The 27159-nt window shown below is 74.6% G+C and overlaps 1 protein-coding gene across 1 annotated transcript in view; it reads right to left on the reverse strand.

Moving 5' to 3' along the window:
• Positions 1 to 27159, reverse strand: part of SLIT1 (slit guidance ligand 1) — a 93499-nt gene that overhangs the window by 27341 nt on the left and 38999 nt on the right. The window contains 19 exon segments of the mRNA XM_089780286.1: positions 1634 to 1800; positions 2696 to 2839; positions 4925 to 5068; positions 5546 to 5620; positions 6372 to 6516; positions 7548 to 7571; positions 8524 to 8687; positions 8765 to 8908; positions 8980 to 9051; positions 13799 to 13870; positions 14544 to 14582; positions 14584 to 14613; positions 16939 to 17086; positions 18476 to 18532; positions 18535 to 18585; positions 18588 to 18637; positions 19875 to 19946; positions 20287 to 20358; positions 21598 to 21669. Of these exon segments, the coding sequence (XP_089636412.1) occupies positions 1634 to 1800; positions 2696 to 2839; positions 4925 to 5068; positions 5546 to 5620; positions 6372 to 6516; positions 7548 to 7571; positions 8524 to 8687; positions 8765 to 8908; positions 8980 to 9051; positions 13799 to 13870; positions 14544 to 14582; positions 14584 to 14613; positions 16939 to 17086; positions 18476 to 18532; positions 18535 to 18585; positions 18588 to 18637; positions 19875 to 19946; positions 20287 to 20358; positions 21598 to 21669 (1742 nt within the window).

A 27159-nucleotide genomic window follows, 5' to 3' on the forward strand; every position in this document is an offset into this window, starting at 1 on the left:
TTGGGCCGTGGGTGACCCCTGCTGGCCGGTGGCTGTAGCACTGCCCGGGGGGGGGGGGGGAGGCCCTGGCCTAGCAACTTCTCACCTGGCAGGGGAGGGTGTGAAGGAAGGAAGGGGGGGCCCTGGGGGTTGAGTGAGCCGGGGCTGAGGGGGGCGGGGCAGTCTGGGTGGGACAAACACGAAGAGAAGGGGCTGAGCCGAGTGCGGGGTCAGGGCCTGTCCCCCCCACGGGGCCTGGGGCTGCCTGCCCCCTGCTCCCCCGTCCCCATGGCGCCCGGGCCGCGCTGTATCCGCAGCAGCAATGACCCGCCCTACTCTACCGGCCGGCGGATCCCGTCCGGCTGCAGGGTCGGGGTCCCCGGCGCCGTCACACGCCCCCCGTAAGCGACTCTCGGTGGGGCTCCGGGAGCCCGTCACCGCGGGGCAGGCTCCAGCCTCTCCTCAGTCGAGAGGCTCCACTCCGAGGCCTCCCAGCGCCAGCTCCCTCCTGCCCTGTGGGCCCCAGACGGGCAGCTCTCCGGCAGCCATGGCCACGGGGCGCCTGGGATCACGCCTGGGCCCCAGCACAGCCCGGCTCTCCGCTCCCACGGCAGGCCCCGCCCCCGGCGCCCTGCCCTGCTTGCACCCTCCGGCAGTGCCTGCCGCTCCCCGGCCCGCGTGTCACCGGCGCACGTTGGCCGGGACCCCCGTGCGCTTTCTTCCCGTTCCCAGCACCGGCCAAACCACCCCTGCCCTGTGACTCCGCCCCCAGCCCAGAGACTCTGCCCCCAGCCCTGCCTTCTGACTCCGCCCCCAACCCTGCCTTCTGACTCCGCCCCATCTGCCCTGCGACTCCGCCCCCAGCCCTGCCTTCTGACTCCGCCCCATCTGCCCTGCGACTCTGCCCCCAGCCCTGCCTTCTGACTCCGCCCCCAACCCTGCCTTCTGACTCCGCCCCATCTGCCCTGCGACTCCGCCCCCAGCCCTGCCTTCTGACTCCGCCCCATCTCAGCCCTGCGACTCCGCCCCCAGCCCTGCCTTCTGACTCCGCCCCATCTCAGCCCTGCGACTCCGCCCCCAACCCTGCCTTCTGACTCCGCCCCATCTCAGCCCTGCGACTCCGCCCCCAGCCCAGAGACTCTGCCCCCAGCCCTGCCTTCTGACTCCGCCCCCAACCCTGCCTTCTGACTCCGCCCCATCTCAGCCCTGCGACTCCGCCCCCAGCCCTGCCTTCTGACTCCGCCCCATCTCAGCCCTGCGACTCCGCCCCCAACCCTGCCTTCTGACTCCGCCCCATCTCAGCCCTGCGACTCCGCCCCCAGCCCAGAGACTCTGCCCCCAGCCCTGCCTTCTGACTCCGCCCCCAACCCTGCCTTCTGACTCCGCCCCCATCTCAGCCCTGCGACTCCGCCCCCAGCCCTGCCTTCTGACTCCGCCCCCAACCCTGCCTTCTGACTCCGCCCCCATCTAAGCCCTGCGACTCCGCCCCCAGCCCTGTGCGCGCCCCCGCCCCAGCCGCTGCGTCCAATCCGCGCAGCGCACCTGCAGGCAGCCTCAGCCGGAGCCTCGCCGGGCGCACCAGGTCCGAGACCCCCGGGCTCTGCCCATTCGCCCCCCACCCGAAGGGCCGTGGGAATTCCCGCCTGGCTCTGACCTGGCTCGCAGCGGAAGTCGGGCAAGGCCACGTCCTGCAGCGGGATCTGGCGCAGGAAGTCGGGGTGCTGGCACCGGGGGTTCCCCGTCACGATCTTCCTCCGCCGCAGCCACTCGCCCAGCCAGCCCAGCCGGCAGTTGCAGCGGAAGGAATTGGCCAGCAGGTTCCTGCGCGGCCCGGGGGGCGACGGGTTAACGGGGTGGCAGGGCCTGGGCACCACCCCAGAGAGCGCAGCCGGCGGGGGAGCAGGGGGCTACCCTGGCAGCAGGGGAGGGGCGGGGTTCCTGGGCGGCGGGGAACGAGCAGGGCTCCCAGGCGGTGGGGGAGGGGTGGGGCTCCCAGGTGGTGGGGGAGGGCAGGACTCCCAGGCAGTGGGAGGGGCAGGGTTCCCAGGTGGTGGGGGAGGGGCGGGGTTCCCAGGCGGGGGAGGGGCGGGGCTCCCAGGTGGTGGGGGAGGGCAGGACTCCCAGGCAGTGGGAGGGGCAGGGTTCCCAGGCGGTGGGGGAGGGGCAGGGTTCCCAGGCGGGGGAGGGGCGGGGCTCCCAGGCGTGGGAGGGGCGGGGCTCCCAGGCGGGGCTCCCAGGCGGGGGAGGGGCGGGGCTCCCAGGCGGGGGAAGGCGGGGTTCCCAGGCGGGGGGGGCGGGGCTCCCAGGCGGGGGAGGGGTGGGGCTCCCAGGTGGGGGAGGGGCGGGGCTCACAGGCGGGGGGCGGGGTTCCCAGGCGGGGGGGGCAGGGCTCCCAGGCGGGGGAGGGGCGGGGCTCGCAGGCAGGGGGCGGGGTTCCCAGGCGGGAGGGCGGAGCTCCCAGGCGGGGGAGGGGCGGGGCTCGCAGGCGGGGGGCGGGGTTCCCAGGCGGGGGAGGGGCGGGGCTCCCAGGCGGGGGAGGGGCGGGGCTCGCAGGCGGGGGGCGGGGTTCCCAGGCGGGAGGGCGGAGCTCCCAGGTGGGGGAGGGGCGGGGCTCGCAGGCGGGGGGCGGGGTTCCCAGGCGGGGGGGCGGGGCTCCCAGGCGGGGGAGGGGCGGGGCTCGCAGACGGGGGGCGGGGTTCCCAGGCGGGGGACTCACAGCGTGGAGAGCGAGTGCAGCGTGTCGAAGGCGCCGGGCGCGATGGTGCTGATCTGGTTGTCGTACAGCGAGAGCAGACGCACGTTGTGCAGCCCCGTGAAGCTGTCGTTGTGGATGCAGCTGATGCGATTGTTCCGCAGCATCCTGGCGGGGGGGGGTGGGGTGGGGGGGGTGAATGGCTCCGCGCACGGTCCCCAGTCTGGCTCCCCAGGCCCGTGCCCCCTCGCCCGCCCCACCCGCCCTGCCCCCTTGCCCCTTCAGCCCCTCGCCCGCCCCACCCGCCCTGCCCCCTTGCCCCTTCAGCCCCTCGCCCGCCCCACCCGCCCTGCCCCCTTGCCCCTTCAGCCCCTCGCCCGCCCCACCCGCCCTGCCCCCTTGCCCCTTCAGCCCCTCGCCCGCCCCACCCGCCCTGCCCCCTTGCCCCTTCAGCCCCTCGCCCGCCCCACCCGCCCTGCCCCCTTGCCCCTTCAGCCCCTCGCCCGCCCCACCCGCCCTGCCCCCTTGCCCCTTCAGCCCCTCGCCCGCCCCACCCGCCCTGCCCCCTTGCCCCTTCAGCCCCTCGCCCGCCCCACCCGCCCTGCCCCCTTGCCCCTTCAGCCCCTCGCCCGCCCCACCCGCCCTGCCCCCTTGCCCCTTCAGCCCCTCGCCCGCCCCACCCGCCCTGCCCCCTTGCCCCTTCAGCCCCTCGCCCGCCCCACCCGCCCTGCCCCCTTGCCCCTTCAGCCCCTCGCCCGCCCCACCCGCCCTGCCCCCTTGCCCCTTCAGCCCCTCGCCCGCCCCACCCGCCCTGCCCCCTTGCCCCTTCAGCCCCTCGCCCGCCCCACCCGCCCTGCCCCCTTGCCCCTTCAGCCCCTCGCCCGCCCCACCCGCCCTGCCCCCTTGCCCCTTCAGCCCCTCGCCCGCCCCACCCGCCCTGCCCCCTTGCCCCTTCAGCCCCTCGCCCGCCCCACCCGCCCTGCCCCCTTGCCCCTTCAGCCCCTCGCCCGCCACGCTCACCTTGCCAGTAGAATCCTAGGGCTGGAGGAGACCTCAGGAGGCACCGAGTCCAGACCACCCCCCAAGGCAGGACCAGCCCCGACTCAACCATCCCAGCCAGGGCTGTGTCCAGCCGAGACTTAAACACCTCTAGGGATGGAGATTCCACCTCCCTAGGGAACCCAGCCCAGTGCCTCCCCACCCACCTAGGGAAAGAGCTTTTCCTAAACTCCCACCTAGACCTGCCCCACTGCGACTTGAGCCCATTGCTCCTCGCTCTGCCACCTGCTCCCACTGAGACCAGCCTCTCGCCAGCCTCTTTGGAGCCCCCCTGCAGGGAGTTGCAGGCTGCTCTCAAATCCCCCCTCACTCTTCTCTTCTGCAGACTAAACAGACCCAACTCCCTCAGCCTCTCCGCGTAGGTCATGTGCTCCAGCCCCTGAATCATTGTGGTTGCCTCCGCTGGCCCCTCTCCAATGCACCCACATCCCTTCTGTAGTGGGGGGCCCAGAACTGGACACAACACTCCAGATGTGGCCTCACCAGAGCTGAATAAAGGGGAATAATCACGTCTCTAGATCTGGCAGCAATGCTCCTCCTAATGCCCCTAATACGCCATTCGCCTTCTTGGCCACAAGGGCCCCTGCTGACTCCTCTCCAGCCTCACCCGCTGGAACCCCCGGGCCCTTGTGTGCAGAACGGCTGCCCAGCCCGTCGGCCCCCAGCCTGTACCAGTGCTCGGGATTCTCCCCTCCCACGGGCAGGACTCTCACTTGTCCTTGTTGAACCTCATCCGATTTCTTTTGGCCCAGCCCTCCAATGCGTCCAGGTCCCTGCCCCCCAGCGTATCTACCTCTCCCCCAGCTTCGTGCCACCTGCAGACTTGCTGAGGGTGGAACCCATCCCCTCCGCCAGGTCATTCATAAAGCTGTTGAACAAAACGGGCCCTAGAACCGACCCCGGGACACCCCGCTAGAAAGCCGCCGCCAGCCTGCCATGGAGCTGTTGGGCCCGACAGTCGAGCCAGCTCCCTGCCCATCCTACCGTCCATTGATCCAACCCAGCCCCTTCCCTGCCCGTGGGAGTCCGTGTCCAAAGCTTTGCCAACGTCAAGGTCTCGCATCCACCTCAAAGCGCCGCCCGGGAGCCTGCCGCAGAGACGCGCCCCTCCCCGCCTGGCAGGCGCTGCACGCACAGACCCTGGGCAGCCCCAGGAAGCCCCCAGCCCTGCCCCGCGCCGGGCACCCCACTCACAGGGTGCGCAGCCCGGCCAGGCCCCGGAACATGCCGCTGCGCACCGACTCCAGGCGATTGGCCGTCAGGTGCAGCTCGCTCACGGACGCCGCCCCCTCGAACGCCCCGTCCTCGATCTCCGCCACCTTGTTGTTACTCAGGTTGCTGGGGAGAGAGGGAAGCGGCAGGCTGGGTCCTAGGTAGGGGATGGGGGGTCAGCCCCCAAGAGAGCACCCCTGCACAGCAGGGCACCCCCTGCCTGGTCCCAGTCCCTCCCCCGTTGGGTCCCACCCTGCCCCCCGGGGTGTCCTTTCCTACGTGACACAGGGACAGCCCATCCCTCGCCAGGGGGATCTGCCCCCGCAGAGCCCACACAGCACCCCCTGCTGGGCACTACCCGAATAACCTGCCCTTGGCAGAGCTGCCCGGGGAAGGGAGAGTTACTGCAACTTTGGCTGTTCTCTTGAGCTCTAGAAACACTGCTCCTGCTTGCCTCATGGCCTCAGCGACATCTTGCACCTGTGAGTTCCACAGGTTAACGCTGCAACTTCTGCCTGTACCTGCCACTGCCGCCCCAACTCCCGTCATTTGCCTGCACACACACACCCCTGCCATCCCCAGGGCTCGCTGGGACACACTCACATCTTTTTCAGGTGTGGGAGCTTCTTGAAGAGCCCCGTGGCCTCCAGGACGGAGATTTCGTTGTTGTTCAGGCGCCTGGTGCCAGGGAGAGAAGAGCAGCGAGCGCTGAGACCCCAGCAGCGCATGGAGGGGGAAGGAACCGCCCAGCCCCTGCACAGGGGCAACCGTGTGCCGGGCACTGAGCCCAGGACGGGCGCCGCATGGGAGTCCAGTGAGTCAGACAGACAGAGCACCGGGCAGGACAGGGGGAGGGAGCCACAGGGGAGGGGCCAGCTTGCTGGGGCAGGTCGCGGCGCAGGAGCCACGGGGCAGGGGCCAGCGTGCCGGGGAAGGTCGCTGCGCGGGAGCCGCGGGGGAGGGGCCAGCGTGCTAGGGCAGGACGCGGCGCGGGAGCCACGGGGCAGGGGCCAGCGTGCTGGGGCAGGTCGCGGCGCGGGAGCCGCGGGGGAGGGGCCAGCGTGCGGGGGCAGGTCGCGGCGCGGGAGCCGCGGGGGAGGGGCCAGCGTGCGGGGGCAGGTCACGGCGCGGGAGCCGCGGGGGAGGGGCCAGCGTGCGGGGGCAGGTCGCGGCGCGGGAGCCGCGGGGGAGGGGCCAGCGTGCGGGGGCAGGTCGCGGCGCGGGAGCCGCGGGGGAGGGGCCAGCGTGCCGGGGCAGGTCGCGGCGCGGGAGCCACGGGGCAGGGGCCAGCGTGCTGGGGCAGGTCGCGGCGCGGGAGCCACGGGGGAGGGGCCAGCGTGCCGGGGCAGGTCGCGGCGCGGGAGCCACGGGGCAGGGGCCAGCGTGCTGGGGCAGGTAGCGGCGCGGGAGCCGCGGGGGAGGGGCTCACAGCTCGGCCGTGTTCTGCGGGATGCGCTCCGGCAGCTTGGTGAGCTTGAGGCTGGCGCACTCCACCACGCCGGCCTCGCAGCGGCACTTGGGCGGGCAGCTCACGTCGCTGTTGCACTCGCTGTTCAGCTGGTGCCCCTCCGTGCCTGCGGGAAAGAGACGCCCGGGAGAGCCGGCAGCCAGCGGCCCCAATGGGAGAGGCGGCCTGGTGGGGCCGGGGCGCTGGGCTGGGGGTGGTCCCGGGGGGCGCTGGGCCGGGGGCGATGCGGGTGGGGCGCTGGGCTGGGGGCGGTCCCGGGGGGCGCTGGGCCGGGGGCGATGCGGGTGGGGCGCTGGGCCGGGGGCAGTCCCAGGGGGGCGCTGGGCCGGGGGCGATGCGGGTGGGGCGCTGGGCCGGGGGCAGTCCCAGGGGGGCGCTGGGCCGGGGGCAGTCCCAGGGGGGCGCTGGGCCGGGGGCGATGCGGGTGGGGTGCTGGGCCGGGGGCAGTCCCAGGGGGGCGCTGGGCCGGGGGCGATGCGGGTGGGGCGCTGGGCTGGGGGCAGTCCCAGGGGGGCGCTGGGCCGGGGGCGATGCGGGTGGGGCGCTGGGCCGGGGGCAGTCCCAGGGGGGCGCTGGGCCAGGGGCGATGCGGGTGGGGCGCTGGGCTGGGGGCAGTCCCAGGGGGGCGCTGGGCCGGGGGCGATGCGGGTGGGGCGCTGGGCCGGGGGCAGTCCCAGGGGGGCGCTGGGCCGGGGGCAGTCCCAGGGGGGCGCTGGGCTGGGGGCGATGCGGGTGGGGCGCTGGGCCGGGGGCAGTCCCAGGGGGGCGCTGGGCCGGGGGCAGTCCCAGGGGGGCGCTGGGCCAGGGGCGATGCGGGTGGGGCGCTGGGCTGGGGGCAGTCCCAGGGGGGCGCTGGGCCGGGGGCGATGCGGGTGGGGCGCTGGGCCGGGGGCAGTCCCAGGGGGGCGCTGGGCCGGGGCAGTCCCAGGGGGGGAGTTGGGCACTGGGATGGGGCAGGACTAGTTGGCCTCAGTCCTACCCCAGCGCCTGGAGCGGCTCCTCGCCCGCCCGGGGTTCAGGCACAGGATCCGGTCCCGGCAGGGAGCAGTTCCCGTCTGTGCCGGGGGGCCGGCGGGGGAGGGGCCCAGCTGACCTCCTCCCTGTGACCCCCGCCCGCAGCCCTGCTCGGCCGCGTACCTGGGATGAAGTACTGCTCCTTGGCTGCGGGGAGAAAGGCACAAACACGTCAGCTGTGGGGCTGGCGAGAGCCCCTCCACTCGCCCCGGTGAGACAGGCTGAGCTTGGGCCAGTCCCGCCAGCCCCGTGCCTCAGTTTCCCTGCCTCCCTCGCTCTGCCTGTGCAGATGGTGAGCTCTGCGGAGTCCGGGGCTCAGCTGAGGCCTTAGCGGCCGGGCAGGGCGCTCCCCAGGCTGGGCTCTGGCTCCCCAAAAGAGGGGCAGGAGAAGGAGGCTGCGCCCCAGCTCATCCCACCACCCGCTCTGCACACGGGTGCACCAGCCTCCAGCTCCCCCCATGGGGACCAGGTCCCGGGGACAAGAGCAGCACCCCACTGAGCTGCTCCCTTGCACCCCCAAGGTAGCAGCGGGCAGCGATAGGTCTCAGGCAGCATGGAGGGGCCTTGGGCAGTGGGGTCAGGGAGGGGCCTTGGGAAGTGGGGGTGGAGCCCGGGCACTTGGAGGCGGGGCCCGGGCACTTGGGGGCGAGGCCCAGGCACTGGGGGCGGGGCCCTGTGAACTTGGGGGCAGAGCCCCGTGCACTGGGGGGCGGGGCCCGTGCACTGGAGGGCGGGGCCCAGGCACTGGGGGGGCGGGACCCGGGCTCTGGGGGCGGGGCCCAGGCACTGGGGGGGCGGGGCCCAGGCACTGGGGGGGCGGGGCCCGGGCTCTGGGGGTGGGGCCCAGGCACTGGGGGGCGGGACCCGGGCTCTGGGGGGGCGGGGCCCGGGCTCTGGGGGTGGGGCCCAGGCACTGGGGGGGCGGGGCCCAGGCTCTGGGGGTGGGGCCCAGGCACTGGGGGGCGGGACCCGGGCTCTGGGGGGGCGGGGCCCGGGCTCTGGGGGCGGGGCCCAGGCACTGGGGGGGCGGGGCCCGGGCTCTGGGGGCGGGGCCCAGGCACTGGGGGGGCGGGGCCCGGGCAGCGGGGGCGGGGCTCACCGGAGCAGCGGAACTTCTTGCTCTTGACCTGGCCGATGCGCTTGTTGGCCAGGCGGCGGGGGCTGGCGCAGCGGGCGCCGCTGGTCTCGATGGGGTTGGCGCGCAGGAAGTCGGCCAGCCAGCGCAGGTGGCAGTCGCAGATGAAGGGGTTCTGAGCCAGGTGCCTGGGGGGACGGGGGCGGGTGAGGGGGGGCTCCGTGCTGGGCTCCGCCGGCAGAGCCCCCCACCCCCCGGCGCTCACAGGGTCTGGATGGCCCGCAGGGGCGCGAAGGTTCCCTTGGCCAGGCCTTGCAGCTTGTTGTCGTAGAGCGAGAGCAGGGACAGGCTGGCCAGGTCCAGGAAGGCGTCGGCCCGGACGCAGTTGATCTTGTTGGCGTTGAGGAGCCTGCAGGAGGCAGCGAGACGTCAGGGCCGGGCCGGCCGGGCTCCGCCCCCCAGCCCCCCGCCCCCACTTACAGGAGCTGCAGCGCGTGGAGCCCCCCGAAGACGCCCCTCGGCAGCTCCGTGATCTTGTTCCCGTACAGCACCCTGCAATGGAGAGCCCCCGTCACTGCTCACAGCCCGGGACCCCCGCCCCGGCCCCCCGCGCCCCACGGCCGACAGCCTTCCCCCCGCCACCCCCCCCCGCGCCCCATGGCCTACAGCCTTCCCCCCGCCCCGGCCCCCCGCGCCCCACGGCCGACAGCCTTCCCCCCGCCGCCCCCCGCGCCCCACGGCCTCCAGCCTTCCCCCCGCCGCCCCCCGCGCCCCACGGCTACCAGCCTTCCCCCCGCCCCGGCCCCCACACGCCCCACGGCCTACAGCCTTCCCCCCGCCGCCCCCCGCGCCCCACGGCCTACAGCCTTCCCCCCGCCACCCCCCCCGCGCCCCACAGCCTCCAGCCTTCCCCCCGCCGCCCCCCGCGCCCCACGGCCTCCAGCCTTCCCCCGCCGCCCCCCGCGCCCCACGGCCTCCAGCCTTCCCCCCGCCGCCCCCCGCGCCCCACGGCCTCCAGCCTTCCCCCCGCCGCCCCCCGCGCCCCACGGCTACCAGCCTTCCCCCCGCCCCGGCCCCCACGCGCCCCACGGCCTACAGCCTTCCCCCCGCCGCCCCCCGCGCCCCACGGCCTACAGCCTTCCCCCCGCCACCCCCCCCGCGCCCCACAGCCTCCAGCCTTCCCCCCGCCGCCCCCCGCGCCCCACGGCCTACAGCCTTCCCCCCGCCACCCCCCCCGCGCCCCATGGCCTACAGCCTTCCCCCCGCCCCGGCCCCCCCGCGCCCCACAGCCTACAGCCTTCCCCCCGCCGCCCCCCGCGCCCCACGGCCTCCAGCCTTCCCCCGCCGCCCCCCGCGCCCCACGGCCTACAGCCTTCCCCCCGCCGCCCCCCGCGCCCCACGGCCTCCAGCCTTCCCCCGCCGCCCCCCGCGCCCCACGGCCTCCAGCCTTCCCCCGCCGCCCCCCGCGCCCCACGGCCTACAGCCTTCCCCCCGCCGCCCCCCGCGCCCCACGGCCTACAGCCTTCCCCCCGCCGCCCCCCGCGCCCCACGGCCTACAGCCTTCCCCCCGCCGCCCCCTGCGCCCCACGGCCTACAGCCTTCCCCCCGCCACCCCCCCCGCGCCCCATGGCCTACAGCCTTCCCCCGCCCCCCCCCCCGCGCCCCACAGCCTACAGCCTTCCCCCCGCCCCGGCCCCCCGGCCTACAGCCTTCCCCCCGCCCCGGCCCCCCCGCACCCCACAGCCTACAGCCTTCCCCCCGCCCCGGCCCCCCCGCACCCCACAGCCTACAGCCTTCCCCCCGCCGCCCCCCGCGCCCCACGGCCTACAGCCTTCCCCCCGCCGCCCCCCGTGCCCCACAGCTACCAGCCTTCCCCCCGCCCCGGCCCCCAAGCGCCCCACAGCTACCAGCCTTCCCCCCGCCCCGGCCCCCACGCGCCCCACGGCCTACAGCCTTCCCCCCGCCGCCCCCCGTGCCCCACAGCTACCAGCCTTCCCCCCGCCCCGGCCCCCAAGCGCCCCACAGATACCAGCCTTCCCCCCGCCCCGGCCCCCACGCGCCCCACGGCCTACAGCCTTCCCCCTGCCGCCCCCCCGCACCCCACGGCTACCAGCCTTCCCCCCGCCCCGGCCCCCACGCGCCCCACAGCTACCAGCCTTCCCCCCGCCCCGGCCCCCACGCGCCCCACGGCCTACAGCCTTCCCCCCGCCGCCCCCCGCGCCCCACAGCTACCAGCCTTCCCCCCGCCGCCCCCCGCGCCCCACAGCTACCAGCCTTCCCCCCGCCCCGGCCCCCAAGCGCCCCACAGCTACCAGCCTTCCCCCTGCCCCGGCCCCCACGCGCCCCACGGCCTACAGCCTTCCCCCTGCCGCCCCCCGCGCCCCACGGCTACCAGCCTTCCCCCCGCCCCGGCCCCCACGCGCCCCACAGCTACCAGCCTTCCCCCCGCCCCGGCCCCCACGCGCCCCACGGCCTACAGCCTTCCCCCTGCCGCCCCCCGCGTCCCACGGCCTACAGCCTTCCCCCCGCCGCCCCCCGCCCTACAGCCTTCCCCCCGCCGCCCCCCGCGCCCCACAGCTACCAGCCTTCCCCCCGCCCCGGCCCCCACGCGCCCCACAGCTACCAGCCTTCCCCCCGCCCCGGCCCCCACGCGCCCCACGGCCTACAGCCTTCCCCCTGCCGCCCCCCGCGCCCCACGGCCTACAGCCTTCCCCCCGCCGTTCCCCCGCACCCCACGGCCTACAGCCTTCCCCCCGCCGCCCCCCGCGCCCCATGGCCTACAGCCTTCCCCCTGCCGTTCCCCCGCGCCCCACGGCCTACAGCCTTCCCCCTGCCGCCCCCCGCGCCCCACGGCTACCAGCCTTCCCCCCGCCCCGGCCCCCACGCTCCCCACGGCCTACAGCCTTCCCCCCGCCGCCCCCCGTGCCCCACAGCTACCAGCCTTCCCCCCGCCCCGGCCCCCAAGCGCCCCACAGCTACCAGCCTTCCCCCCGCCCCGGCCCCCACGCGCCCCACGGCCTACAGCCTTCCCCCTGCCGCCCCCCGCGCCCCACGGCTACCAGCCTTCCCCCCGCCCCGGCCCCCACGCGCCCCACGGCCTACAGCCTTCCCCCTGCCGCCCCCCGCGCCCCACGGCTACCAGCCTTCCCCCCGCCCCGGCCCCCACGCGCCCCACAGCTACCAGCCTTCCCCCCGCCCCGGCCCCCACGCGCCCCACGGCCTACAACCTTCCCCCTGCCGCCCCCCGCGCCCCACGGCCTACAGCCTTCCCCCCGCCGTTCCCCCGCACCCCACGGCCTACAGCCTTCCCCCCGCCACCCCCCGCGCCCCATGGCCTACAGCCTTCCCCCTGCCGTTCCCCCGCGCCCCACGGCCTACAGCCTTCCCCCCGCCCCGGCCCCCACGCGCCCCACGGCCTACAGCCTTCCCCCCGCCCCGGCCCCCACGCGCCCCACGGCCTACAGCCTTCTTGTTCCCGTACAGCACCCTGCAATGGAGAGCCCCCATCACTGCTCACAGCCCGGGACCCCCGCCCCGGCCCCCCGCGCCCCACGGCCTACAGCCTTCCCCCCGCCACCCCCCCGCGCCCCACAGCTACCAGCCTTCCCCCTCCCCGGCCCCCCGCGCCCCACGGCCTACAGCCTTCCCCCTGCGGCCCCCCGCGCCCCACAGCTACCAGCCTTCCCCCCGCCCCGGCCCCCACGCGCCCCACGGCCTACAGCCTTCCCCCTGCCGTTCCCCCGCGCCCCACGGCCTACAGCCTTCCCCCCGCCCCGGCCCCCACGCGCCCCACGGCCTACAGCCTTCCCCCCGCCGTTCCCCCGCACCCCACGGCCTACAGCCTTCCCCCCGCCGCCCCCCGCGCCCCATGGCCTACAGCCTTCCCCCTGCCGTTCCCCCGCGCCCCACGGCCTACAGCCTTCCCCCTGCCGCCCCCCGCGCCCCACGGCTACCAGCCTTCCCCCCGCCCCGGCCCCCACGCTCCCCACGGCCTACAGCCTTCCCCCCGCCGCCCCCCGTGCCCCACAGCTACCAGCCTTCCCCCCGCCCCGGCCCCCAAGCGCCCCACAGCTACCAGCCTTCCCCCCGCCCCGGCCCCCACGCGCCCCACGGCCTACAGCCTTCCCCCTGCCGCCCCCCGCGCCCCACGGCTACCAGCCTTCCCCCCGCCCCGGCCCCCACGCGCCCCACGGCCTACAGCCTTCCCCCTGCCGCCCCCCGCGCCCCACGGCTACCAGCCTTCCCCCCGCCCCGGCCCCCACGCGCCCCACAGCTACCAGCCTTCCCCCCGCCCCGGCCCCCACGCGCCCCACGGCCTACAGCCTTCCCCCTGCCGCCCCCCGCGCCCCACGGCCTACAGCCTTCCCCCCGCCGTTCCCCCGCACCCCACGGCCTACAGCCTTCCCCCCGCCACCCCCCCGCCCCCCATGGCCTACAGCCTTCCCCCTGCCGTTCCCCCGCGCCCCACGGCCTACAGCCTTCCCCCCGCCCCGGCCCCCACGCGCCCCACGGCCTACAGCCTTCCCCCCGCCCCGGCCCCCACGCGCCCCACGGCCTACAGCCTTCTTGTTCCCGTACAGCACCCTGCAATGGAGAGCCCCCATCACTGCTCACAGCCCGGGACCCCCGCCCCGGCCCCCCGCGCCCCACGGCCTACAGCCTTCCCCCCGCCACCCCCCCCCCCGCCCCGCCCCCACGCGCCCCACAGCTACCAGCCTTCCCCCTGCCCCGCCGCCCCCACCGCCCCCCCACAGCCTTCCCCCCGTGCCCCGCCCCCCAGCGCCTTCCCCCCCGCCGCCCCCGCGCCCCACAACCCGCGCCCCACCCCACCCCCCCCGCCGCCCCTCACGCGCCCCACAGCTACCAACCAGCCTTCCCCCCGCCGCCCCTCACGCGCCCCACAGCTACCAGCCTCACGCGCCCCACAGCTACCAGCCTTCCCCCATCAGCCCCCACGCGCCCCACAGCTACCAGCCTTCCCCACCCCAGCCTGGGGACCCCCGCCCCCCACGCACCCCACAGCTGCCAGCCTTCCCACTGCTGCCCCAGCCTGGGGATCCCCACCCCCACCTCCCCCCACACTGGCCGCACAAGCCAGGGCTGAGCATCTTCACACAACAGGTCAAAGGCAAGATTTGTAGGGTGGAAGTGACGGCTGCTGGGGGTGGGGATGCAGGGGCTGTGGGGCAGGAGTGGGGGTGCCGGGGAGCCGTGGGGGGCCCAGGGGCTGTGGGGCAGGAGAGGGGTGCCGGGGAGCCGTGGGGGGCACAGGGGCTGTGGGGGGGGGGCAGCGACTCACAGCGAGTTCAGCGAGCGCAGCCCCTGGAAGGCGTCGGGCGCGATCTCCGAGATCTGGTTGTTGCTCAGGTCACTGCAAGGCAAAGGGGAATGGCCAGCGTTGCCCTGCCCCTCGCGGACCTCCCCACGTCATCCTTCCCCTGCCCCCACATTATCCTTGCCCCCCACGCGCCAGCCCTGCCCAGGCACAGGGGCCCCCCTTGGCAGGGCTGCCCGGAATCCCCTGAGCATAATCGCGGCTCGCCCGGGGAGCCAGGCCCTCGCCCAGCCGCCCTCGCTGCGGGGGGCAAGGACCGGGGGCGCCCTGGGGCAGGCGGGGCCCCAGACTGGAGGATCGGGCCGGTTCTCTCCCACATGCGCCCTGCTCGGACGACGGGTTACATGCTGCAGCAGGCAGGCGCCCTGACGAGAGGGTGATGGGCTGCGATCGGGCTCCCAAGAGCAAGGCTGGGGAGAGCCTCAGGTGTCTCTGTTGTGAGCCCCGTCCGCAGGCCTAGGTTCCCCACAGACACCCTGGGCCTTGCTGGTGTCTGCGGGCGAGCCCGGCACTGAGGGCCCCCGACAGGGCCCCAGCGGGCGTGGAGCTGAGGGGCTGCAGGTCCATGGGGGAGGGGCCAGCCCCCTGGGGCTCCGCTCGGGCTGAAACCCCCCCCCGGGCCGGCAGCGGGGCCGGGGGCAGGAGCTTGGGGCAATGGGCACAGGGCTGGGGGCAGTGCTGTGCCCAGGGTCTGGCTTGGGACACTTACATCCGCCGCAGCTTCTTGTAGGGCGAGAAGGTCCCGGGGGATGGATCTGATCCCGTTCAGCTCCAGGCGTCTGCGGGAGACGCAAAATGAACCAGCTCTGCTCAACTGCCCCCAGCAGCCTGATCCCGGCCTCACCCTGCAGGGGCGCTGTGCGGGGGGGCAGGAATGGCTGTGGGGAGGGGTCCCAGCTATGCCAGTCCCAGCCTGGCCCTGCAGGGGCGCTGTGCGGGGGCAGGAATGGCTTGAGGAGAGGTCCCAGCTATGCCAGTCCCAGCCTGGCCCTGCAGGGGCGCTGTGCGGGGGCAGGAATGGTTGTGGGGAGGGGTCCCAGCTATGCCAGTCCCAGCCTGGCCCTGCAGGGGGCGCTGTGCGGGGGGGGGGCAGGAATGGCTGTGGGGAGGGGTCCCAGCTATGCCAGTCCCAGCCTGGCCCTGCAGGGGGCGCTGTGCGGGGGGGGGCAGGAATGGCTGTGGGGAGGGGTCCCAGCTATGCCAGTCCCAGCCAGGCCCTGCAGGGGCGCTGTGCGGGGGCAGGTGTGTGGGGAGGGGTCCCACCTATGCCAGTCCCGGCCTCGCCCTGCAGGGGTGCTGTGCGGGGGGGGCAGGAATGGCTGTGGGGAGGGGTCCCAGCTATGCCAGTCCCAGCCAGGCCCTGCAGGGCGCTGTGCGGGGGGGCAGGAATGGCTGTGGGGAGGGGTCCCAGCTATGCCAGTCCCAGCCTGGCCCTGCAGGGGGCGCTGTGCGGGGGGGGGCAGGAATGGCTGTGGGGAGGGGTCCCAGCTATGCCAGTCCCAGCCAGGCCCTGCCGGGGCGCTGTGCGGGGGGGGGCAGGAATGGCTGTGGGGAGGGGTCCCAGCTATGCCAGTCCCGGCCTCGCCCTGCAGGGGTGCTGTACGGGGGGCAGGAGTGGCTGTGGGGGAGGGGGTCCCTGCTATGCCAGTCCCAGTCTGGCCCTGCAGGGGTGCTGTGGCAGGGGGCACTGGCGGGGCGGATTCCGGCTGCCCCAGTCCCAGCCTCTCCCAGCAGGGGGCGCTTGGGGTCACTGGCTGTGGGGAGTTGCCCCAACCCCATCTCTCCCCCTGGGGCGCTTTCTGTGGGCTCAGCCTGGGCTGGCTCCAGGTGACCTTCGAGGCCAGTTTGTGGCTGTCCGGTCGCAGGGCTCAGGGCACGGGGGCCCCTGCCCCCCAGCCAGTGCAGCTGCGGGTGGGTGTCAGCCGGGGCAGGACTTGCGGGAGGTCCCGGGCAGTCAGGGATGGGTGACCAGCCCCTTCTCCTGGCAGGGCTCCCTGGACCATCATGGGGCTGCTGGGGAGTGGTGCTGGGGGGCGTTGAAAGGTTGGGTCAGGGTTGCTGGGGGGGGGGCTGCGCTGTGGATGGATTGGAGTGCGGTTAGGGTGGGAGTGCTGGGGCACAGAGGGGTTGGGTGGGGCAGAGGTGCTGGGGGCAGAGGGGCCGGGGTTGCCAGGGCACGGAGAGGGCAGGGTTGCTGGGCGCAGAGGGGACGGAGGGACCAGGCGCAGAGGGGACGGAGGGGACGGGGCGCGGAGGAGGCGGGCGCAGAGGGGCCAGGTGCACAGGGGGCGGGGTTTCCGGGGCACAGAGGGGCCAGGTGCACAGGGGGCGGGGTTTCCGGGCGCAGAGGGGCCAGGTGCAGAGGGGGCGGGGCTTCCGGGCGCAGAGGGGCCAGGTGCAGAGGGGGCGGGGTTTCAGACGCAGGGGGGGCGGGGCACGGAGGGGGCGGGGCTTCCGGGCGCAGAAGAGCCAGGTGCAGAGAGGGGCGGGGTTTCTGGGTACAGAGGGGCCAGGCGCAGAAGGGGCGGGGCTTCCGGGCGCAGAGGAGCCAGGTGCAGAGGGGGCGGGGTTGCCGGGCGCAGAGGGGCCAGGTGCAGAGGGGGCGGGTTGCCGGGCGCAGAGGGGGTGGAGGGAGAACAAACACAGAGGGCGAAGAGCGCGAAAAGGGCGGGGTTGCCGGGCGCAGAGGGGGCGAAAGCCAAGCACGAAGAAATTACGTGAAGGGGCAGGGTACCGGGTACAGAAAGCAGCATGAAAGGGGCGGGGTTGCTGGGCGCAGAGGGGGCGGGGTTGCCGCACCAGGGGCCAGGTGCCCAGGGGGTGGGGTTTCCGGGCGCAGAGGAGCCAGGTGCAGAGGGGGGTTTCCGGGCGCAGAGGGGCCAGGCGCAGAGGGGGCGGGGTTGCCGGGCGCAGAGGGGCCAGGCGCAGAAGGGGTGGGGTTGCCGGGCGCAGAGGGGCCAGGGCGCGAAGGGGGTGGGGTTGCCGGGCGCAGAAAGGGCGGGGTTGCCGGGCGCAGAGGGGGCGGGGTTGCCGGGCGCAGAGGGGCCAGGGCGCGAAGGGGCCGGGCCGCGCCCGCGGGCAGGGGGCTGCCCCCGGGCACTCACATCTCCGTCATGCCCTCGGGCAGGTTGGCGGGGATGGCCGTCAGCCCCTTGCCGCGGCAGTCCACCACGCTGTTGCTGCAGGTGCACATGGCAGGGCAGGAGCCGGAGGGGAGGCTGCAGAGCTGGGCCTGGGCAGCGTCCGTTTGTCCTGCCAGGGAGGCAAAGCAGCAGCTGAGTGAGGGGGAACACGGCTGGGCACCGAGCACCACCCTGCCCCCGGCCCCAGAGAGCCTCCTTCTTCCCCCAGGCCGGCGGCAGCACCCTTCCCTGGCAGCCCAGGCCCCGCTGGCTGCCCAGCCCTGCCCCCACAGTCTGTGCCGGGGAGCTGGTAACAGGTGGGCACGTGGCCAGTGCCAGCCGGGCGGCTGGGCAGGGCGGCCGAGGACCGGCTGACAGGCTCCGTAGCTCGCCCTCCCGGCTCTGGCAAAGGGCCCGCGGAGGGTGGCACCGAACGGCGAGAGGTCACACGTCCGCCCGGGCCCCGGGGCAGCACGGGGGCAGGGGGGTCAGTGCCGCTCAGGGCTCAGCGCCGCTCGATGGCACCTACCTCAGCCGCGGGCGAGCCTGGCGCGGTGCCGGAGCCTTGTCAGAGACTAGAGCCCCACCGGGGGAGGGCGCCACGCTGCCTCTGCGCCTGCCCTCTCCCCAGGGTGGCTGGCGGCCGAAAGGAGCCGGAGCCCTGACCCCGCGCCACAGTGAGACACCGGGACTGCTTGGCGGAGAGGGTGCCGGGGGTCTCAGCAGCCAGGCGGGAACGGGGCCACGCTAGACACTCCTGCAAGTAACGCCCGGCCCAGAGCCGCCAGCCTCCCCCGGGGCACGTCCCCGGAGCCCGAGAGCCCAGGCGCAGGCAACACGCCCAGGCTGGGTCTCTCCTGTCCCGGCGGCGAAGGCCGAGACTAGAACTAGACCAGTTCCTCGGGGGCGCTGAGCCAGGGTGGGCAGGGAGCCGGCCCCGAGCCCCGCACGGCCCTCGCCTCCTTGCCGCAAGCTGGGCACGGGACAAGCGGGGTGGGGCCGAAGCCACCCCCCTCAGTGCCGGTTGCCCTCAGCCCCCGGGGCGCCTGGCACTGGCCACACGGGCAGCTCCTCCACGTCGGTGACGTGCCGCGTGGGCAGGAGGGGGCGGCCGCGGCCGAGAGCCCAGGTTAGAGATGCCGGAGGCGCCCTGGTCCCCGGGTGGCTCTAAACGCAGCCGAGGGAGCCGGCCGAGCTCTCGGAGCCCTCCAGGTGAGCGGGAGGTCCCGGACTGCGGGGAGGGGCCGGAGGAGCGGCCCGCCGAGGGCTCAGCCGGGCCCATCGTCTCGGCTCCCAGCTTGGCAGAGCGGGGCGGGCGAGGCCTCGCGGACCCTCAGCGGGGGCCTCCCGCCAGCTCCCGGCCAAACCGGCTCCCCCGCGTCCAGCCAGCCCCGGATCCTGGGCTGACGTCGGGCCCCCCATCTGAGCGGCACCTGCGCCCCCCCCCCCGCAGCCCAGCCCCCAAGGCAGGGTCCCTGTAGCCCAGTCGCCCCCCCCCCAGGCCACGGCAGCCCCTCACCTGAGCAGCTGAACTCGCTTTTCTGGAGCTGGGCCAGGGGCAGGCCGCGGAGCGGGGGGGGGCAGCGCACTGTGTGAACAGCCCCACGGCGGGGCGCTGCCGCAGCCACGGGAGAGCCAGCCCAGGCGGCAGTCGCAGAGCAGCTGGTTGGAGTGGAGGCGGCTGGGGACGGGCAGAGGGTCGGTGTCAGGGTCTCCCGGGGGCCCAGGCACCTGCGGGACCCCCAGCGAGGGGAAGGGGCAGCAGCCGAGGGGGCAGCTCCTGCAGCGTGTCCCCCTGCTGCCCCCCAACGTCCCTTCCCGTGCCCAGCCCGGTGCACCCCAGCCCCGGGGCCCTCCCCTCCCCCGCCCCCAGGGCCCTCCCCTCCCCTGGGGCCATCCCCTCCCCAGCCCCCGGGGCCCTCCCCTCCCCCGCCCCAGGGCCCTCCTCTCCCCATCCAACCCCAGGGCCCTCCCCTCCCCTCCCCTGGGGCCATCCCCTCCCCAGCCCCGGGGCCCTCCCTCCCCCGCCCCAGGGCCCTCCTCTCCCCATCCAGCCCCAGAGCCCTCCCTCCCCTCCCCCCCCCCCTCCCCTCCCCCGCCCCAGGGCCCTGCCTCCCCTCCCCTCCCCTCCCCCACCCCAGGGCCCTCCCTCCCCTCCCCCTCCCCTTTCCTCCCCATCAGGCCCTCCCCTCCCCTCCCCCGCCCCAGGGCCATCCCCTCCCCAGCCCCGGGGCCCTCCCCTCCCCGCCCCAGGGCCATCCTCTCCCCATCCAGCCCCAGGGCCCTCCCCTCCCCCATCCAGCCCCAGGGCCCTCCCCTCCCCCGCCCCAGGGCCCTCCTCTCCCCATCCAACCCCAGGGCCCTCCTCCCCTCCCCTGCCCTGGGGCCCTCCCTCCCCTCCCCTCCCCTCCCCTCCCCTCCCACCCTCCTCTCCCCATCCAGCCCCAGGGCCCTCCCCTCCCCTCCCCTGCCCTGGGGCCATCCCCTCCCCAGCCCCGGGGCCCTCCCCTCCCCCGCCCCAGGGCCCTCCTCTCCCCATCCAGCCCCGGGGCCCTCCCCTCCCCTGCCCCAGGGCCCCCCTCTCCCCATCCAGCCCCAGGGCCCTCCTCTCCCCATCCAGCCCCGGGGCCCTCCCCTCCCCCACCCCAGGGCCCCCCCTCCTCCTGCATCCAGCCCCGGGGCCCTCCCCTCCCCTGCCCCAGGGCCCTCCTCTCCCCATCCAGCCCCGGGGCCCTCCCCTCCCCAGAGCCCTTCCCTCCCCTCCCCTCCTCTCCTCTCCCCATCCGGCCCTCCCCCCTCCCCTCCCCCAAGCCTTCTCCTCCCCATCCCACTCATGAGCCCTCCCCTCCCCCATCCAGCCCCAGGGCCCTCCCCTCCCCTGCCCATCCTGCCCCGCCCCAGGCCCCCCCCCCACTCACAAGGTGCGCAGCCTGGGCATGTGGTTGAAGCTGGAGACGGGGATGGTGCTGATGTTGTTGTTGTTGAGCGTCCTGGGGGGGGGGATGGAGACGGGTCGGGTCCCGCGTGGGACAGCACAGAGCAGCGGGCCCCCTGGGGCTGCGGGGCCGGGAGGGGGAGGGGCACCCCGCAGACGGGCGCGCGGCTGCCGGGGGCGGAGGGCTGGGGAGCTCCTGGCCCAGCGCCCACGTTCCGCACCACGCGGGGACACGGTGAAAGGGCCCCGCTCTGCAGGTCGTGACGGGGGGGTGCACCCGGGCAGGCCTGGTCCCCAGGGCTGGGCCCCGGTGGCTCCCCGAGGCCGGGTTGCCCACCCCCGACAGGCGGGAGCTCACCCCAGCCCCCGAGACAGCTGGGCCCGAAGCCACTTACAGAACCTCCAGGCCCCGCAGCGCTCGGAAGGCCCCGTCCTCGATGCAGCCGATCTGGTTCTTGTCCAGCTGCCTGCGCCGGGAAAGGGGGACGTTTGGCTCAAGACTCCAGGGCCCGGGACAGGCTGCAGGCCAGGCCGGCGCCCGCCCTGGGCAGGGGAACAGCAGGGCCCAGGACAGATACGGCCGGGGCTGCAGGTGGGCAGGGCTGGGGGGCAGGGGCTGCGGGTGGGGAGCAAGGGGCACTGGCAGGGCTGGGGGAGGGGCTGCGGGCGGGAGCGAGGGGCACTGGCAGGGCTGGGGGAGGGGCTGCGGGCGGGAGCGAGGGGCACTGGCAGGGCTGGGGGAGGGGCTGCGGGCGGGAGCGAGGGGCACTGGCAGGGCTGGGGCAGGGGCTGCGGGCGGGAGCGAGGGGCACTAGCAGGGCTGGGGCAGGGGCTGCGGGCGGGAGCGAGGGGCACTAGCAGGGCTGGGGCAGGGGCTGCGGGCGGGAGCGAGGGGCACTAGCAGGGCTGGGGCAGGGGCTGCGGGCGGGAGCGAGGGGCACTGGCAGGGCTGGGGGAGGGGCTGCGGGCGGGAGCGAGGGGCACTGGCAGGGCTGGGGCAGGGGCTGCGGGCGGGAGCGAGGGGCACTAGCAGGGCTGGGGCAGGGGCTGCGGGCGGGAGCGAGGGGCACTGGCAGGGCTGGGGCAGGGGCTGCGGGCGGGAGCGAGGGGCACTGGCAGGGCTGGGGCAGGGGCTGCGGGCGGGAGCGAGGGGCACCGGCAGGGCTGGGGGGCAGGGGCTGCGTGTGGGGAGTGAGGGGCACTGGCAGGGCTGGGGGGCAGGAGGGAGAGGTACCAGCAGGGCTGGGGGAGACCAGGGCTGGGGGCAGGGGCTGTGGGTGGGGAGCGAGGGGAGCACTGCCCTGCTCTCCAAACACAGGACCCCCAGGCCTGTGGGCAGAGCGCCCGCCGGAGGCCTGGCACTGCAGAGGGGGGCCGTGTGGCAGAGCTGTCTGGGGAAGGCTCCCCAGTGTCTGCCCCCGGCCCCTCCTGGGCTGAGCTAAGCGCACGGAGCCCAGTGCAGGGCCAGGCCCTGGGCACCCCCTGCCGTGGGGCCGCGTCTCTCCTGGGACCCTCCTGCTGCTCCGTGCTCCCCTGCGGGCGCGAACGGCGGCGCCCAGGGGCCAGGCTGGCCCTGCCGGCGAGGGGTGCAGCCACTGGCAGGCGCGTTGTGACGGGGGAGGGGCGGGACCCCTGGACTCCAGCCCTCCCGGAGAGGCGTGGGCAGCCCGTCCCGGGGCGGGGGCCAGGCTGAGTCTGGCACTCACAGGTTCTTGAGGTCGGTGGCCCCGCGGAAGGCTTTCCTGGGCACGGCCTGCAGCAGGTTCTCGCTCAGGTCCCTGGGGAAACGACAGGGGGGCAGGGAAATCAGCGAGGCCCCCGCCCTGCGAGCGGGGCAGCACCCGGCCAGCCCCAGGCCCTGGGCAGGGACAGCGCCCCCCAGTGGGCAGCAGGCTCGTCAGCGCCCCAGGGACCTGCCCCGCGCCCCAGGCTGCTTCCAAAGGGCAGGGACGTGGCGCTTCCCACGGGAGCCCCGGCAGGAGCTGGGCTGGGCTGCAGGGAGGCCGGTTACCCGCAGCCTGTGCCGTGGGGCGACTGCCATGCCCCGGTGTGGACACTGCCCGGCGGGGGCAAACCCTGTCCTGCCACCCCCGCCCCACTCCCTGGGCCGGCGGGGCCCGGCCTGGCTGCAGAGAAGGGCTCAGATTCCAAGTGCTGCTCGCCAGGGCAGTGGGTCCCAGCCCACAGGGCCAGGGCGGGCTCGGGCGACCTAGCAGCCCCGCGGGCAGCGCCCACTGCAGCCAAGCGGAGGCGGCCGGGCAGCGGCCACGGTTCAGGGCAGAGGCAGCAGCAGAAGGGCCAGGACGCCGGGACGCCGCAGCAGGGGAGGGAGGGAAAATCTCCTTAGACGCAGCCGAGCCGGGGGAGCGTCGGGCCCTGGGCCTCGGAGCTCGGAGCGGGGGCTGCCCGGCGGGATCGGGGGCAGACCGGCCATGCTGGAGCGGAAGGGCAGCGGAGTCAGAGCCAGGCAAAGCTCCCGCCCTTCTCCCCCGGGGGGCTCCCCTCACCCACGGCCCGTCCTGCTCCCACAGCTGGGGGGCTCCCGCCGCACCTTCCGCCCCCTTGCCCTGCCGCAGCTGCCCCGCCTCTCGGCCACCCGCCCTGCAGGAAAGCAGCGACTCCGGGCACCTTCCTGCCTCTCCCCCATCTGCCCCCAACGCCAGGCCCTGCCCCTCGCCCGCAGCCTCCCTCCCCCGATCGGCTCTGCCCCTCGCCCGCAGCCTCCCTCCCCCGATCGGCCCTGCCCCTCGCCCGCAGCCTCCCTCCCCCGATCGGCCCTGCCCCTCGCCCGCAGCCTCCCTCCCCCGATCGGCCCTGCCCCTCGCCCGCAGCCTCCCTCCCCCGATCGGCCCTGCCCCTCGCCCCCGGCCTCCCTCCCCCGATCGGCTCTGCCCCTTCGCCCCCGGCCTCCCTCCCCCGATCGGCCCTGCCCCTCGCCCCCGGCCTCCCTCCCCCGATCGGCTCTGCCCCTCGCCCCCGGCCTCCCTCCCCCGATCGGCTCTGCCCCTTCGCCCCCGGCCTCCCTCCCCCGATCGGCCCTGCCCCTCGCCCGCAGCCTCCCTCCCCCGATCGGCCCTGCCCCTCGCCCCCGGCCTCCCTCCCCCGATCGGCCCTGCCCCTCGCCCCCGGCCTCCCTCCCCCGATCGGCTCTGCCCCTCGCCCCCGGCCTCCCTCCCCCGATCGGCTCTGCCCCTCGCCCCCGGCCTCCCTCCCCCGATCGGCTCTGCCCCTTCGCCCCCGGCCTCCCTCCCCCGATCGGCCCTGCCCCTCGCCCGCAGCCTCCCTCCCCCGATCGGCCCTGCCCCTCGCCCGCAGCCTCCCTCCCCCGATCGGCTCTGCCCCTCGCCCGCAGCCTCCCTCCCCCGATCGGCCCTGCCCCTCGCCCGCAGCCTCCCTCCCCCGATCGGCCCTGCCCCTCGCCCCCGGCCTCCCTCCCCCGATCGGCTCTGCCCCTCGCCCCCGGCCTCCCTCCCCCGATCGGCTCTGCCCCTCGCCCCCGGCCTCCCTCCCCCGATCGGCCCTGCCCCTCGCCCGCAGCCTCCCTCCCCCGATCGGCCCTGCCCCTCGCCCCCGGCCTCCCTCCCCCGATCGGCTCTGCCCCTTCGCCCCCAGCCTCCCTCCCCCGATCGGCCCTGCCCCTCGCCCGCAGCCTCCCTCCCCCGATCGGCTCTGCCCCTCGCCCGCAGCCTCCCTCCCCCGATCGGCCCTGCCCCTCGCCCGCAGCCTCCCTCCCCCGATCGGCCCTGCCCCTCGCCCGCAGCCTCCCTCCCCCGATCGGCTCTGCCCCTCGCCCGCAGCCTCCCTCCCCCGATCGGCCCTGCCCCTCGCCCGCAGCCTCCCTCCCCCGATCGGCCCTGCCCCTCGCCCCCGGCCTCCCTCCCCCGATCGGCTCTGCCCCTCGCCCCCGGCCTCCCTCCCCCGATCGGCTCTGCCCCTCGCCCCCGGCCTCCCTCACCCGATCGGCTCTGCCCCTCGCCCCCGGCCTCCCTCCCCCGATCGGCTCTGCCCCTCGCCCCCGGCCCTCCCCCGATCGGCTCTGCCCCTCGCCCGCAGCCTCCCTCCCCCGATCGGCCCTGCCCCTCGCCCCCGGCCCTCCCCCGATCGGCCCTGCCCCTCGCCCCCGGCCTCCCTCCCCCGATCGGCCCTGCCCCTCGCCCCCGGCCCTCCCCCGATCGGCCCTGCCCCTCGCCCCCGGCCCTCCCTCCCCTGATCGGCCCTGCCCCTCGCCCCCGGCCTCCCTCCCCCGATCGGCTCTGCCCCTCGTCCGCAGCCTCCCTCCCCCGATCGGCTCTGCCCCTCGCCCGCAGCCTCCCTCCCCCGATCGGCTCTGCCCCTCGCCCCCGGCCTCCCTCCCCCGATCGGCTCTGCCCCTCGCCCCCGGCCTCCCTCCCCCGATCGGCTCTGCCCCTCGCCCCCGGCCTCCCTCCCCCGATCGGCTCTGCCCCTCGCCCCCGGCCTCCCTCCCCCGATCGGCCCTGCCCCTCGCCCCCGGCCTCCCTCCCCCGATCGGCTCTGCCCCTCGCCCCCGGCCTCCCTCCCCCGATCGGCTCTGCCCCTCGCCCCCGGCCTCCCTCCCCCGATCGGCCCTGCCCCTCGCCCCCGGCCTCCCTCCCCCGATCGGCTCTGCCCCTCGTCCGCAGCCTCCCTCCCCCGATCGGCTCTGCCCCTCGTCCGCAGCCTCCCTCCCCCGATCGGCCCTGCCCCTCGCCCCCGGCCTCCCTCCCCCGATCAGCTCTGCCCCTCGTCCGCAGCCTCCCTCCCCCGATCGGCTCTGCCCCTCGCCCCCGGCCTCCCTCCCCCGATCGGCTCTGCCCCTCGCCCCCGGCCTCCCTCCCCCGATCGGCTCTGCCCCTCGTCCGCAGCCTCCCTCCCCCGATCGGCTCTGCCCCTCGCCCCCGGCCTCCCTCCCCCGATCGGCTCTGCCCCTCGCCCCCGGCCTCCCTCCCCCGATCGGCTCTGCCCCTCGCCCCCGGCCTCCCTCCCCCGATCGGCCCTGCCCCTCGCCCCCGGCCTCCCTCCCCCGATCGGCTCTGCCCCTCGCCCCCGGCCTCCCTCCCCCGATCGGCCCTGCCCCTCGCCCCCGGCCTCCCTCCCCCGATCGGCTCTGCCCCTCGCCCCCGGCCCTCCCTGGCCTCGCTGTGGCCTTCCACAGTGGTGGCCAAACCCGCCCGGTCTCCAGCCGAGGCCTCCCCAGCAAGGAGCACGGGAGCCTGCGGCTCTGCCTGCCAACCCCTCGCCTGGCGCCTTTCGGCTGCTGCCCGGCTGCCCTTGGGATCCCCCAACTCCCAGATCCTGCTCAGCTGGCGGCTGTCCCCTCCCCTGGCATCCACCAGTGGCTTCGTGTGGGCTGGGGTGACCCCTGCTGGCCGGTTCCTGTAGCTCTGCCCAGCAGGACGGCTGCCTAAGGCCACGTAAAGACCCAACCTGTCCGACCGGCTAGGGGCAGGCAGGGGACGAAGGGAGGGAGGTTTCAGGGGAAGGGCCAGTTGCTGGCTGGGAAACATGGAAGAAGCAGCCTTAGCTGAGGGCTGAGCATCTCGGGATGACAACGGACCTCTACCCCCAAGGGGTCTGAGGCATCCGGGCCCTGGCTCCTGTAACCACGTCCCCTCTGTGCCGGGCTGTGTCCCGGAGGAGCAATAACCCCCCTGTTCCACTGGCTGGCAGAGTCTCATCTTGCTGCTATGGGGGTGCAGGATCGGGGGGGGGGGGGTACCTGGGCATTTGGCTTTTCTTCCCTGAGCATCTCACATTTGTCTTGGTTGAATTTCAGGTTGTTGCCCAAAGGCCCAGCTCTGCAAGTTCTCAAGTTCCCTTTGAAATGTTGGTTCTATTCCCCAGTGTTGGGCCCCTCCAGCTTTGTGCCCTCTGGAAATGGGACCAGTATGCTTTCTTCCTACAGCCAGGTTGTTGTTCAAGGGGTTTTAACAACCCGGAACAAATCCCTGTGGCACCCCACATGGGACTTACCTTCAACTCGACTCATTCCATTCACAGTTTTTGCTAGTGGCTGTTTAACTAGGACCACAGAATCCTAGAGCACGAGGACTGGACGGGACCTCGAGACTCATCGAGTCCCATCCCCTGCCCACGGCAGGACCAAGCACCGTCTAGCCCATCCCTGACAGGTGTGTGTCCAACCTGCTCTTCCATATCTCCAGGGATGGGGACTCCACAACCCCCAGGCAATTTATTAACCCCCCGGACAGGCAGGAAGTTTTTCCTAATGTCCAACTGAAACCTCCCTGGCTGCAGTTGAAGCCCCTTGCTGCTTGTCCTGGCCTCAGAGGCCAAGGGGAACAATTTTTCTCCCTCCTCCTGTTTGACACTCTGTTGAATACATGAAAACTGTTATGTCCCCTCTCAGCCTTCTCCTTTCCAAACTAAACAAGCCAAATTCCTTCAGTCTTCCCTCCCAGCTCATGTTCTCCAGAGCTCCCATCATTCTTGTTGCTCTTCTCTGGACCCTCTCCCATTTCTCCACATCTTTCCTGCCACGCGGTGCCCAGAACTGGACACAAGACTCCAGCTGAGGCCTGACCAGCGCAGAGCAGAGCGGTGAACGACTCCTCGTGTCTTGCTCACACACTCCTGTTAGTGCTGCCCAGAAGCACGTTTGACTCATATTTAGCTTGCGGTCCACTGACCCCCTAGATCCATCCCCTTTGGGCTCCTTCCAAGACTGTCGCTTCCCATTGTGTAGAATAGTGATAGAGATGTAGCCATGTTAGTCTGGTGTAGCTGAAACAAAAACCAGGACTATGCAGCACTTTAAAGACTAACAAGACTTTAAAGACTAACTTGTTAGTCTTTAAAGTGCTACATAGCCCTGGTTTTTGTTTCACTTCCCATTGTGTGTGTGAAATGGATCGTTCCTTCCCAAGTGGAGCACTTGGCATTTGTCCTTATTAAACTTCATCCCATTGACCTCAGACCCTTTCTCCAGTTTGTCCAGATCAGTTTGAATTCTGACCCTGCCCCCAAAGCTCTCGCCACCCCTCCCAGCTTGTATCATCTGCAGACTCAATAAGCGTCCTCTCTCTGCCAGTATCCAAATCGTTGAACAGAACCGGGCCCAAACCAGACCCCTGCGGAACCCCCCTTGTTCTGCCCGTCCAGCAGGACTGGGAACCGTTAAGAACTCCTGAGAACGGTTCTCCAGCCAGTTAGTTCTGCACCCACCTTACAGGTTGGATTTGCCTAGTTTATTGATAAGATCATGCGAGACCGTGTCAAACGCCTCCCTGACGTCTAGGTAGCCCACGTCC

This window comes from Pelodiscus sinensis, chromosome 8 (genome assembly GCF_052426305.1).
Source record: "Pelodiscus sinensis isolate ZL-2025 chromosome 8, ASM5242630v1, whole genome shotgun sequence".
Classification (NCBI taxonomy): domain Eukaryota; kingdom Metazoa; phylum Chordata; order Testudines; family Trionychidae; genus Pelodiscus; species Pelodiscus sinensis.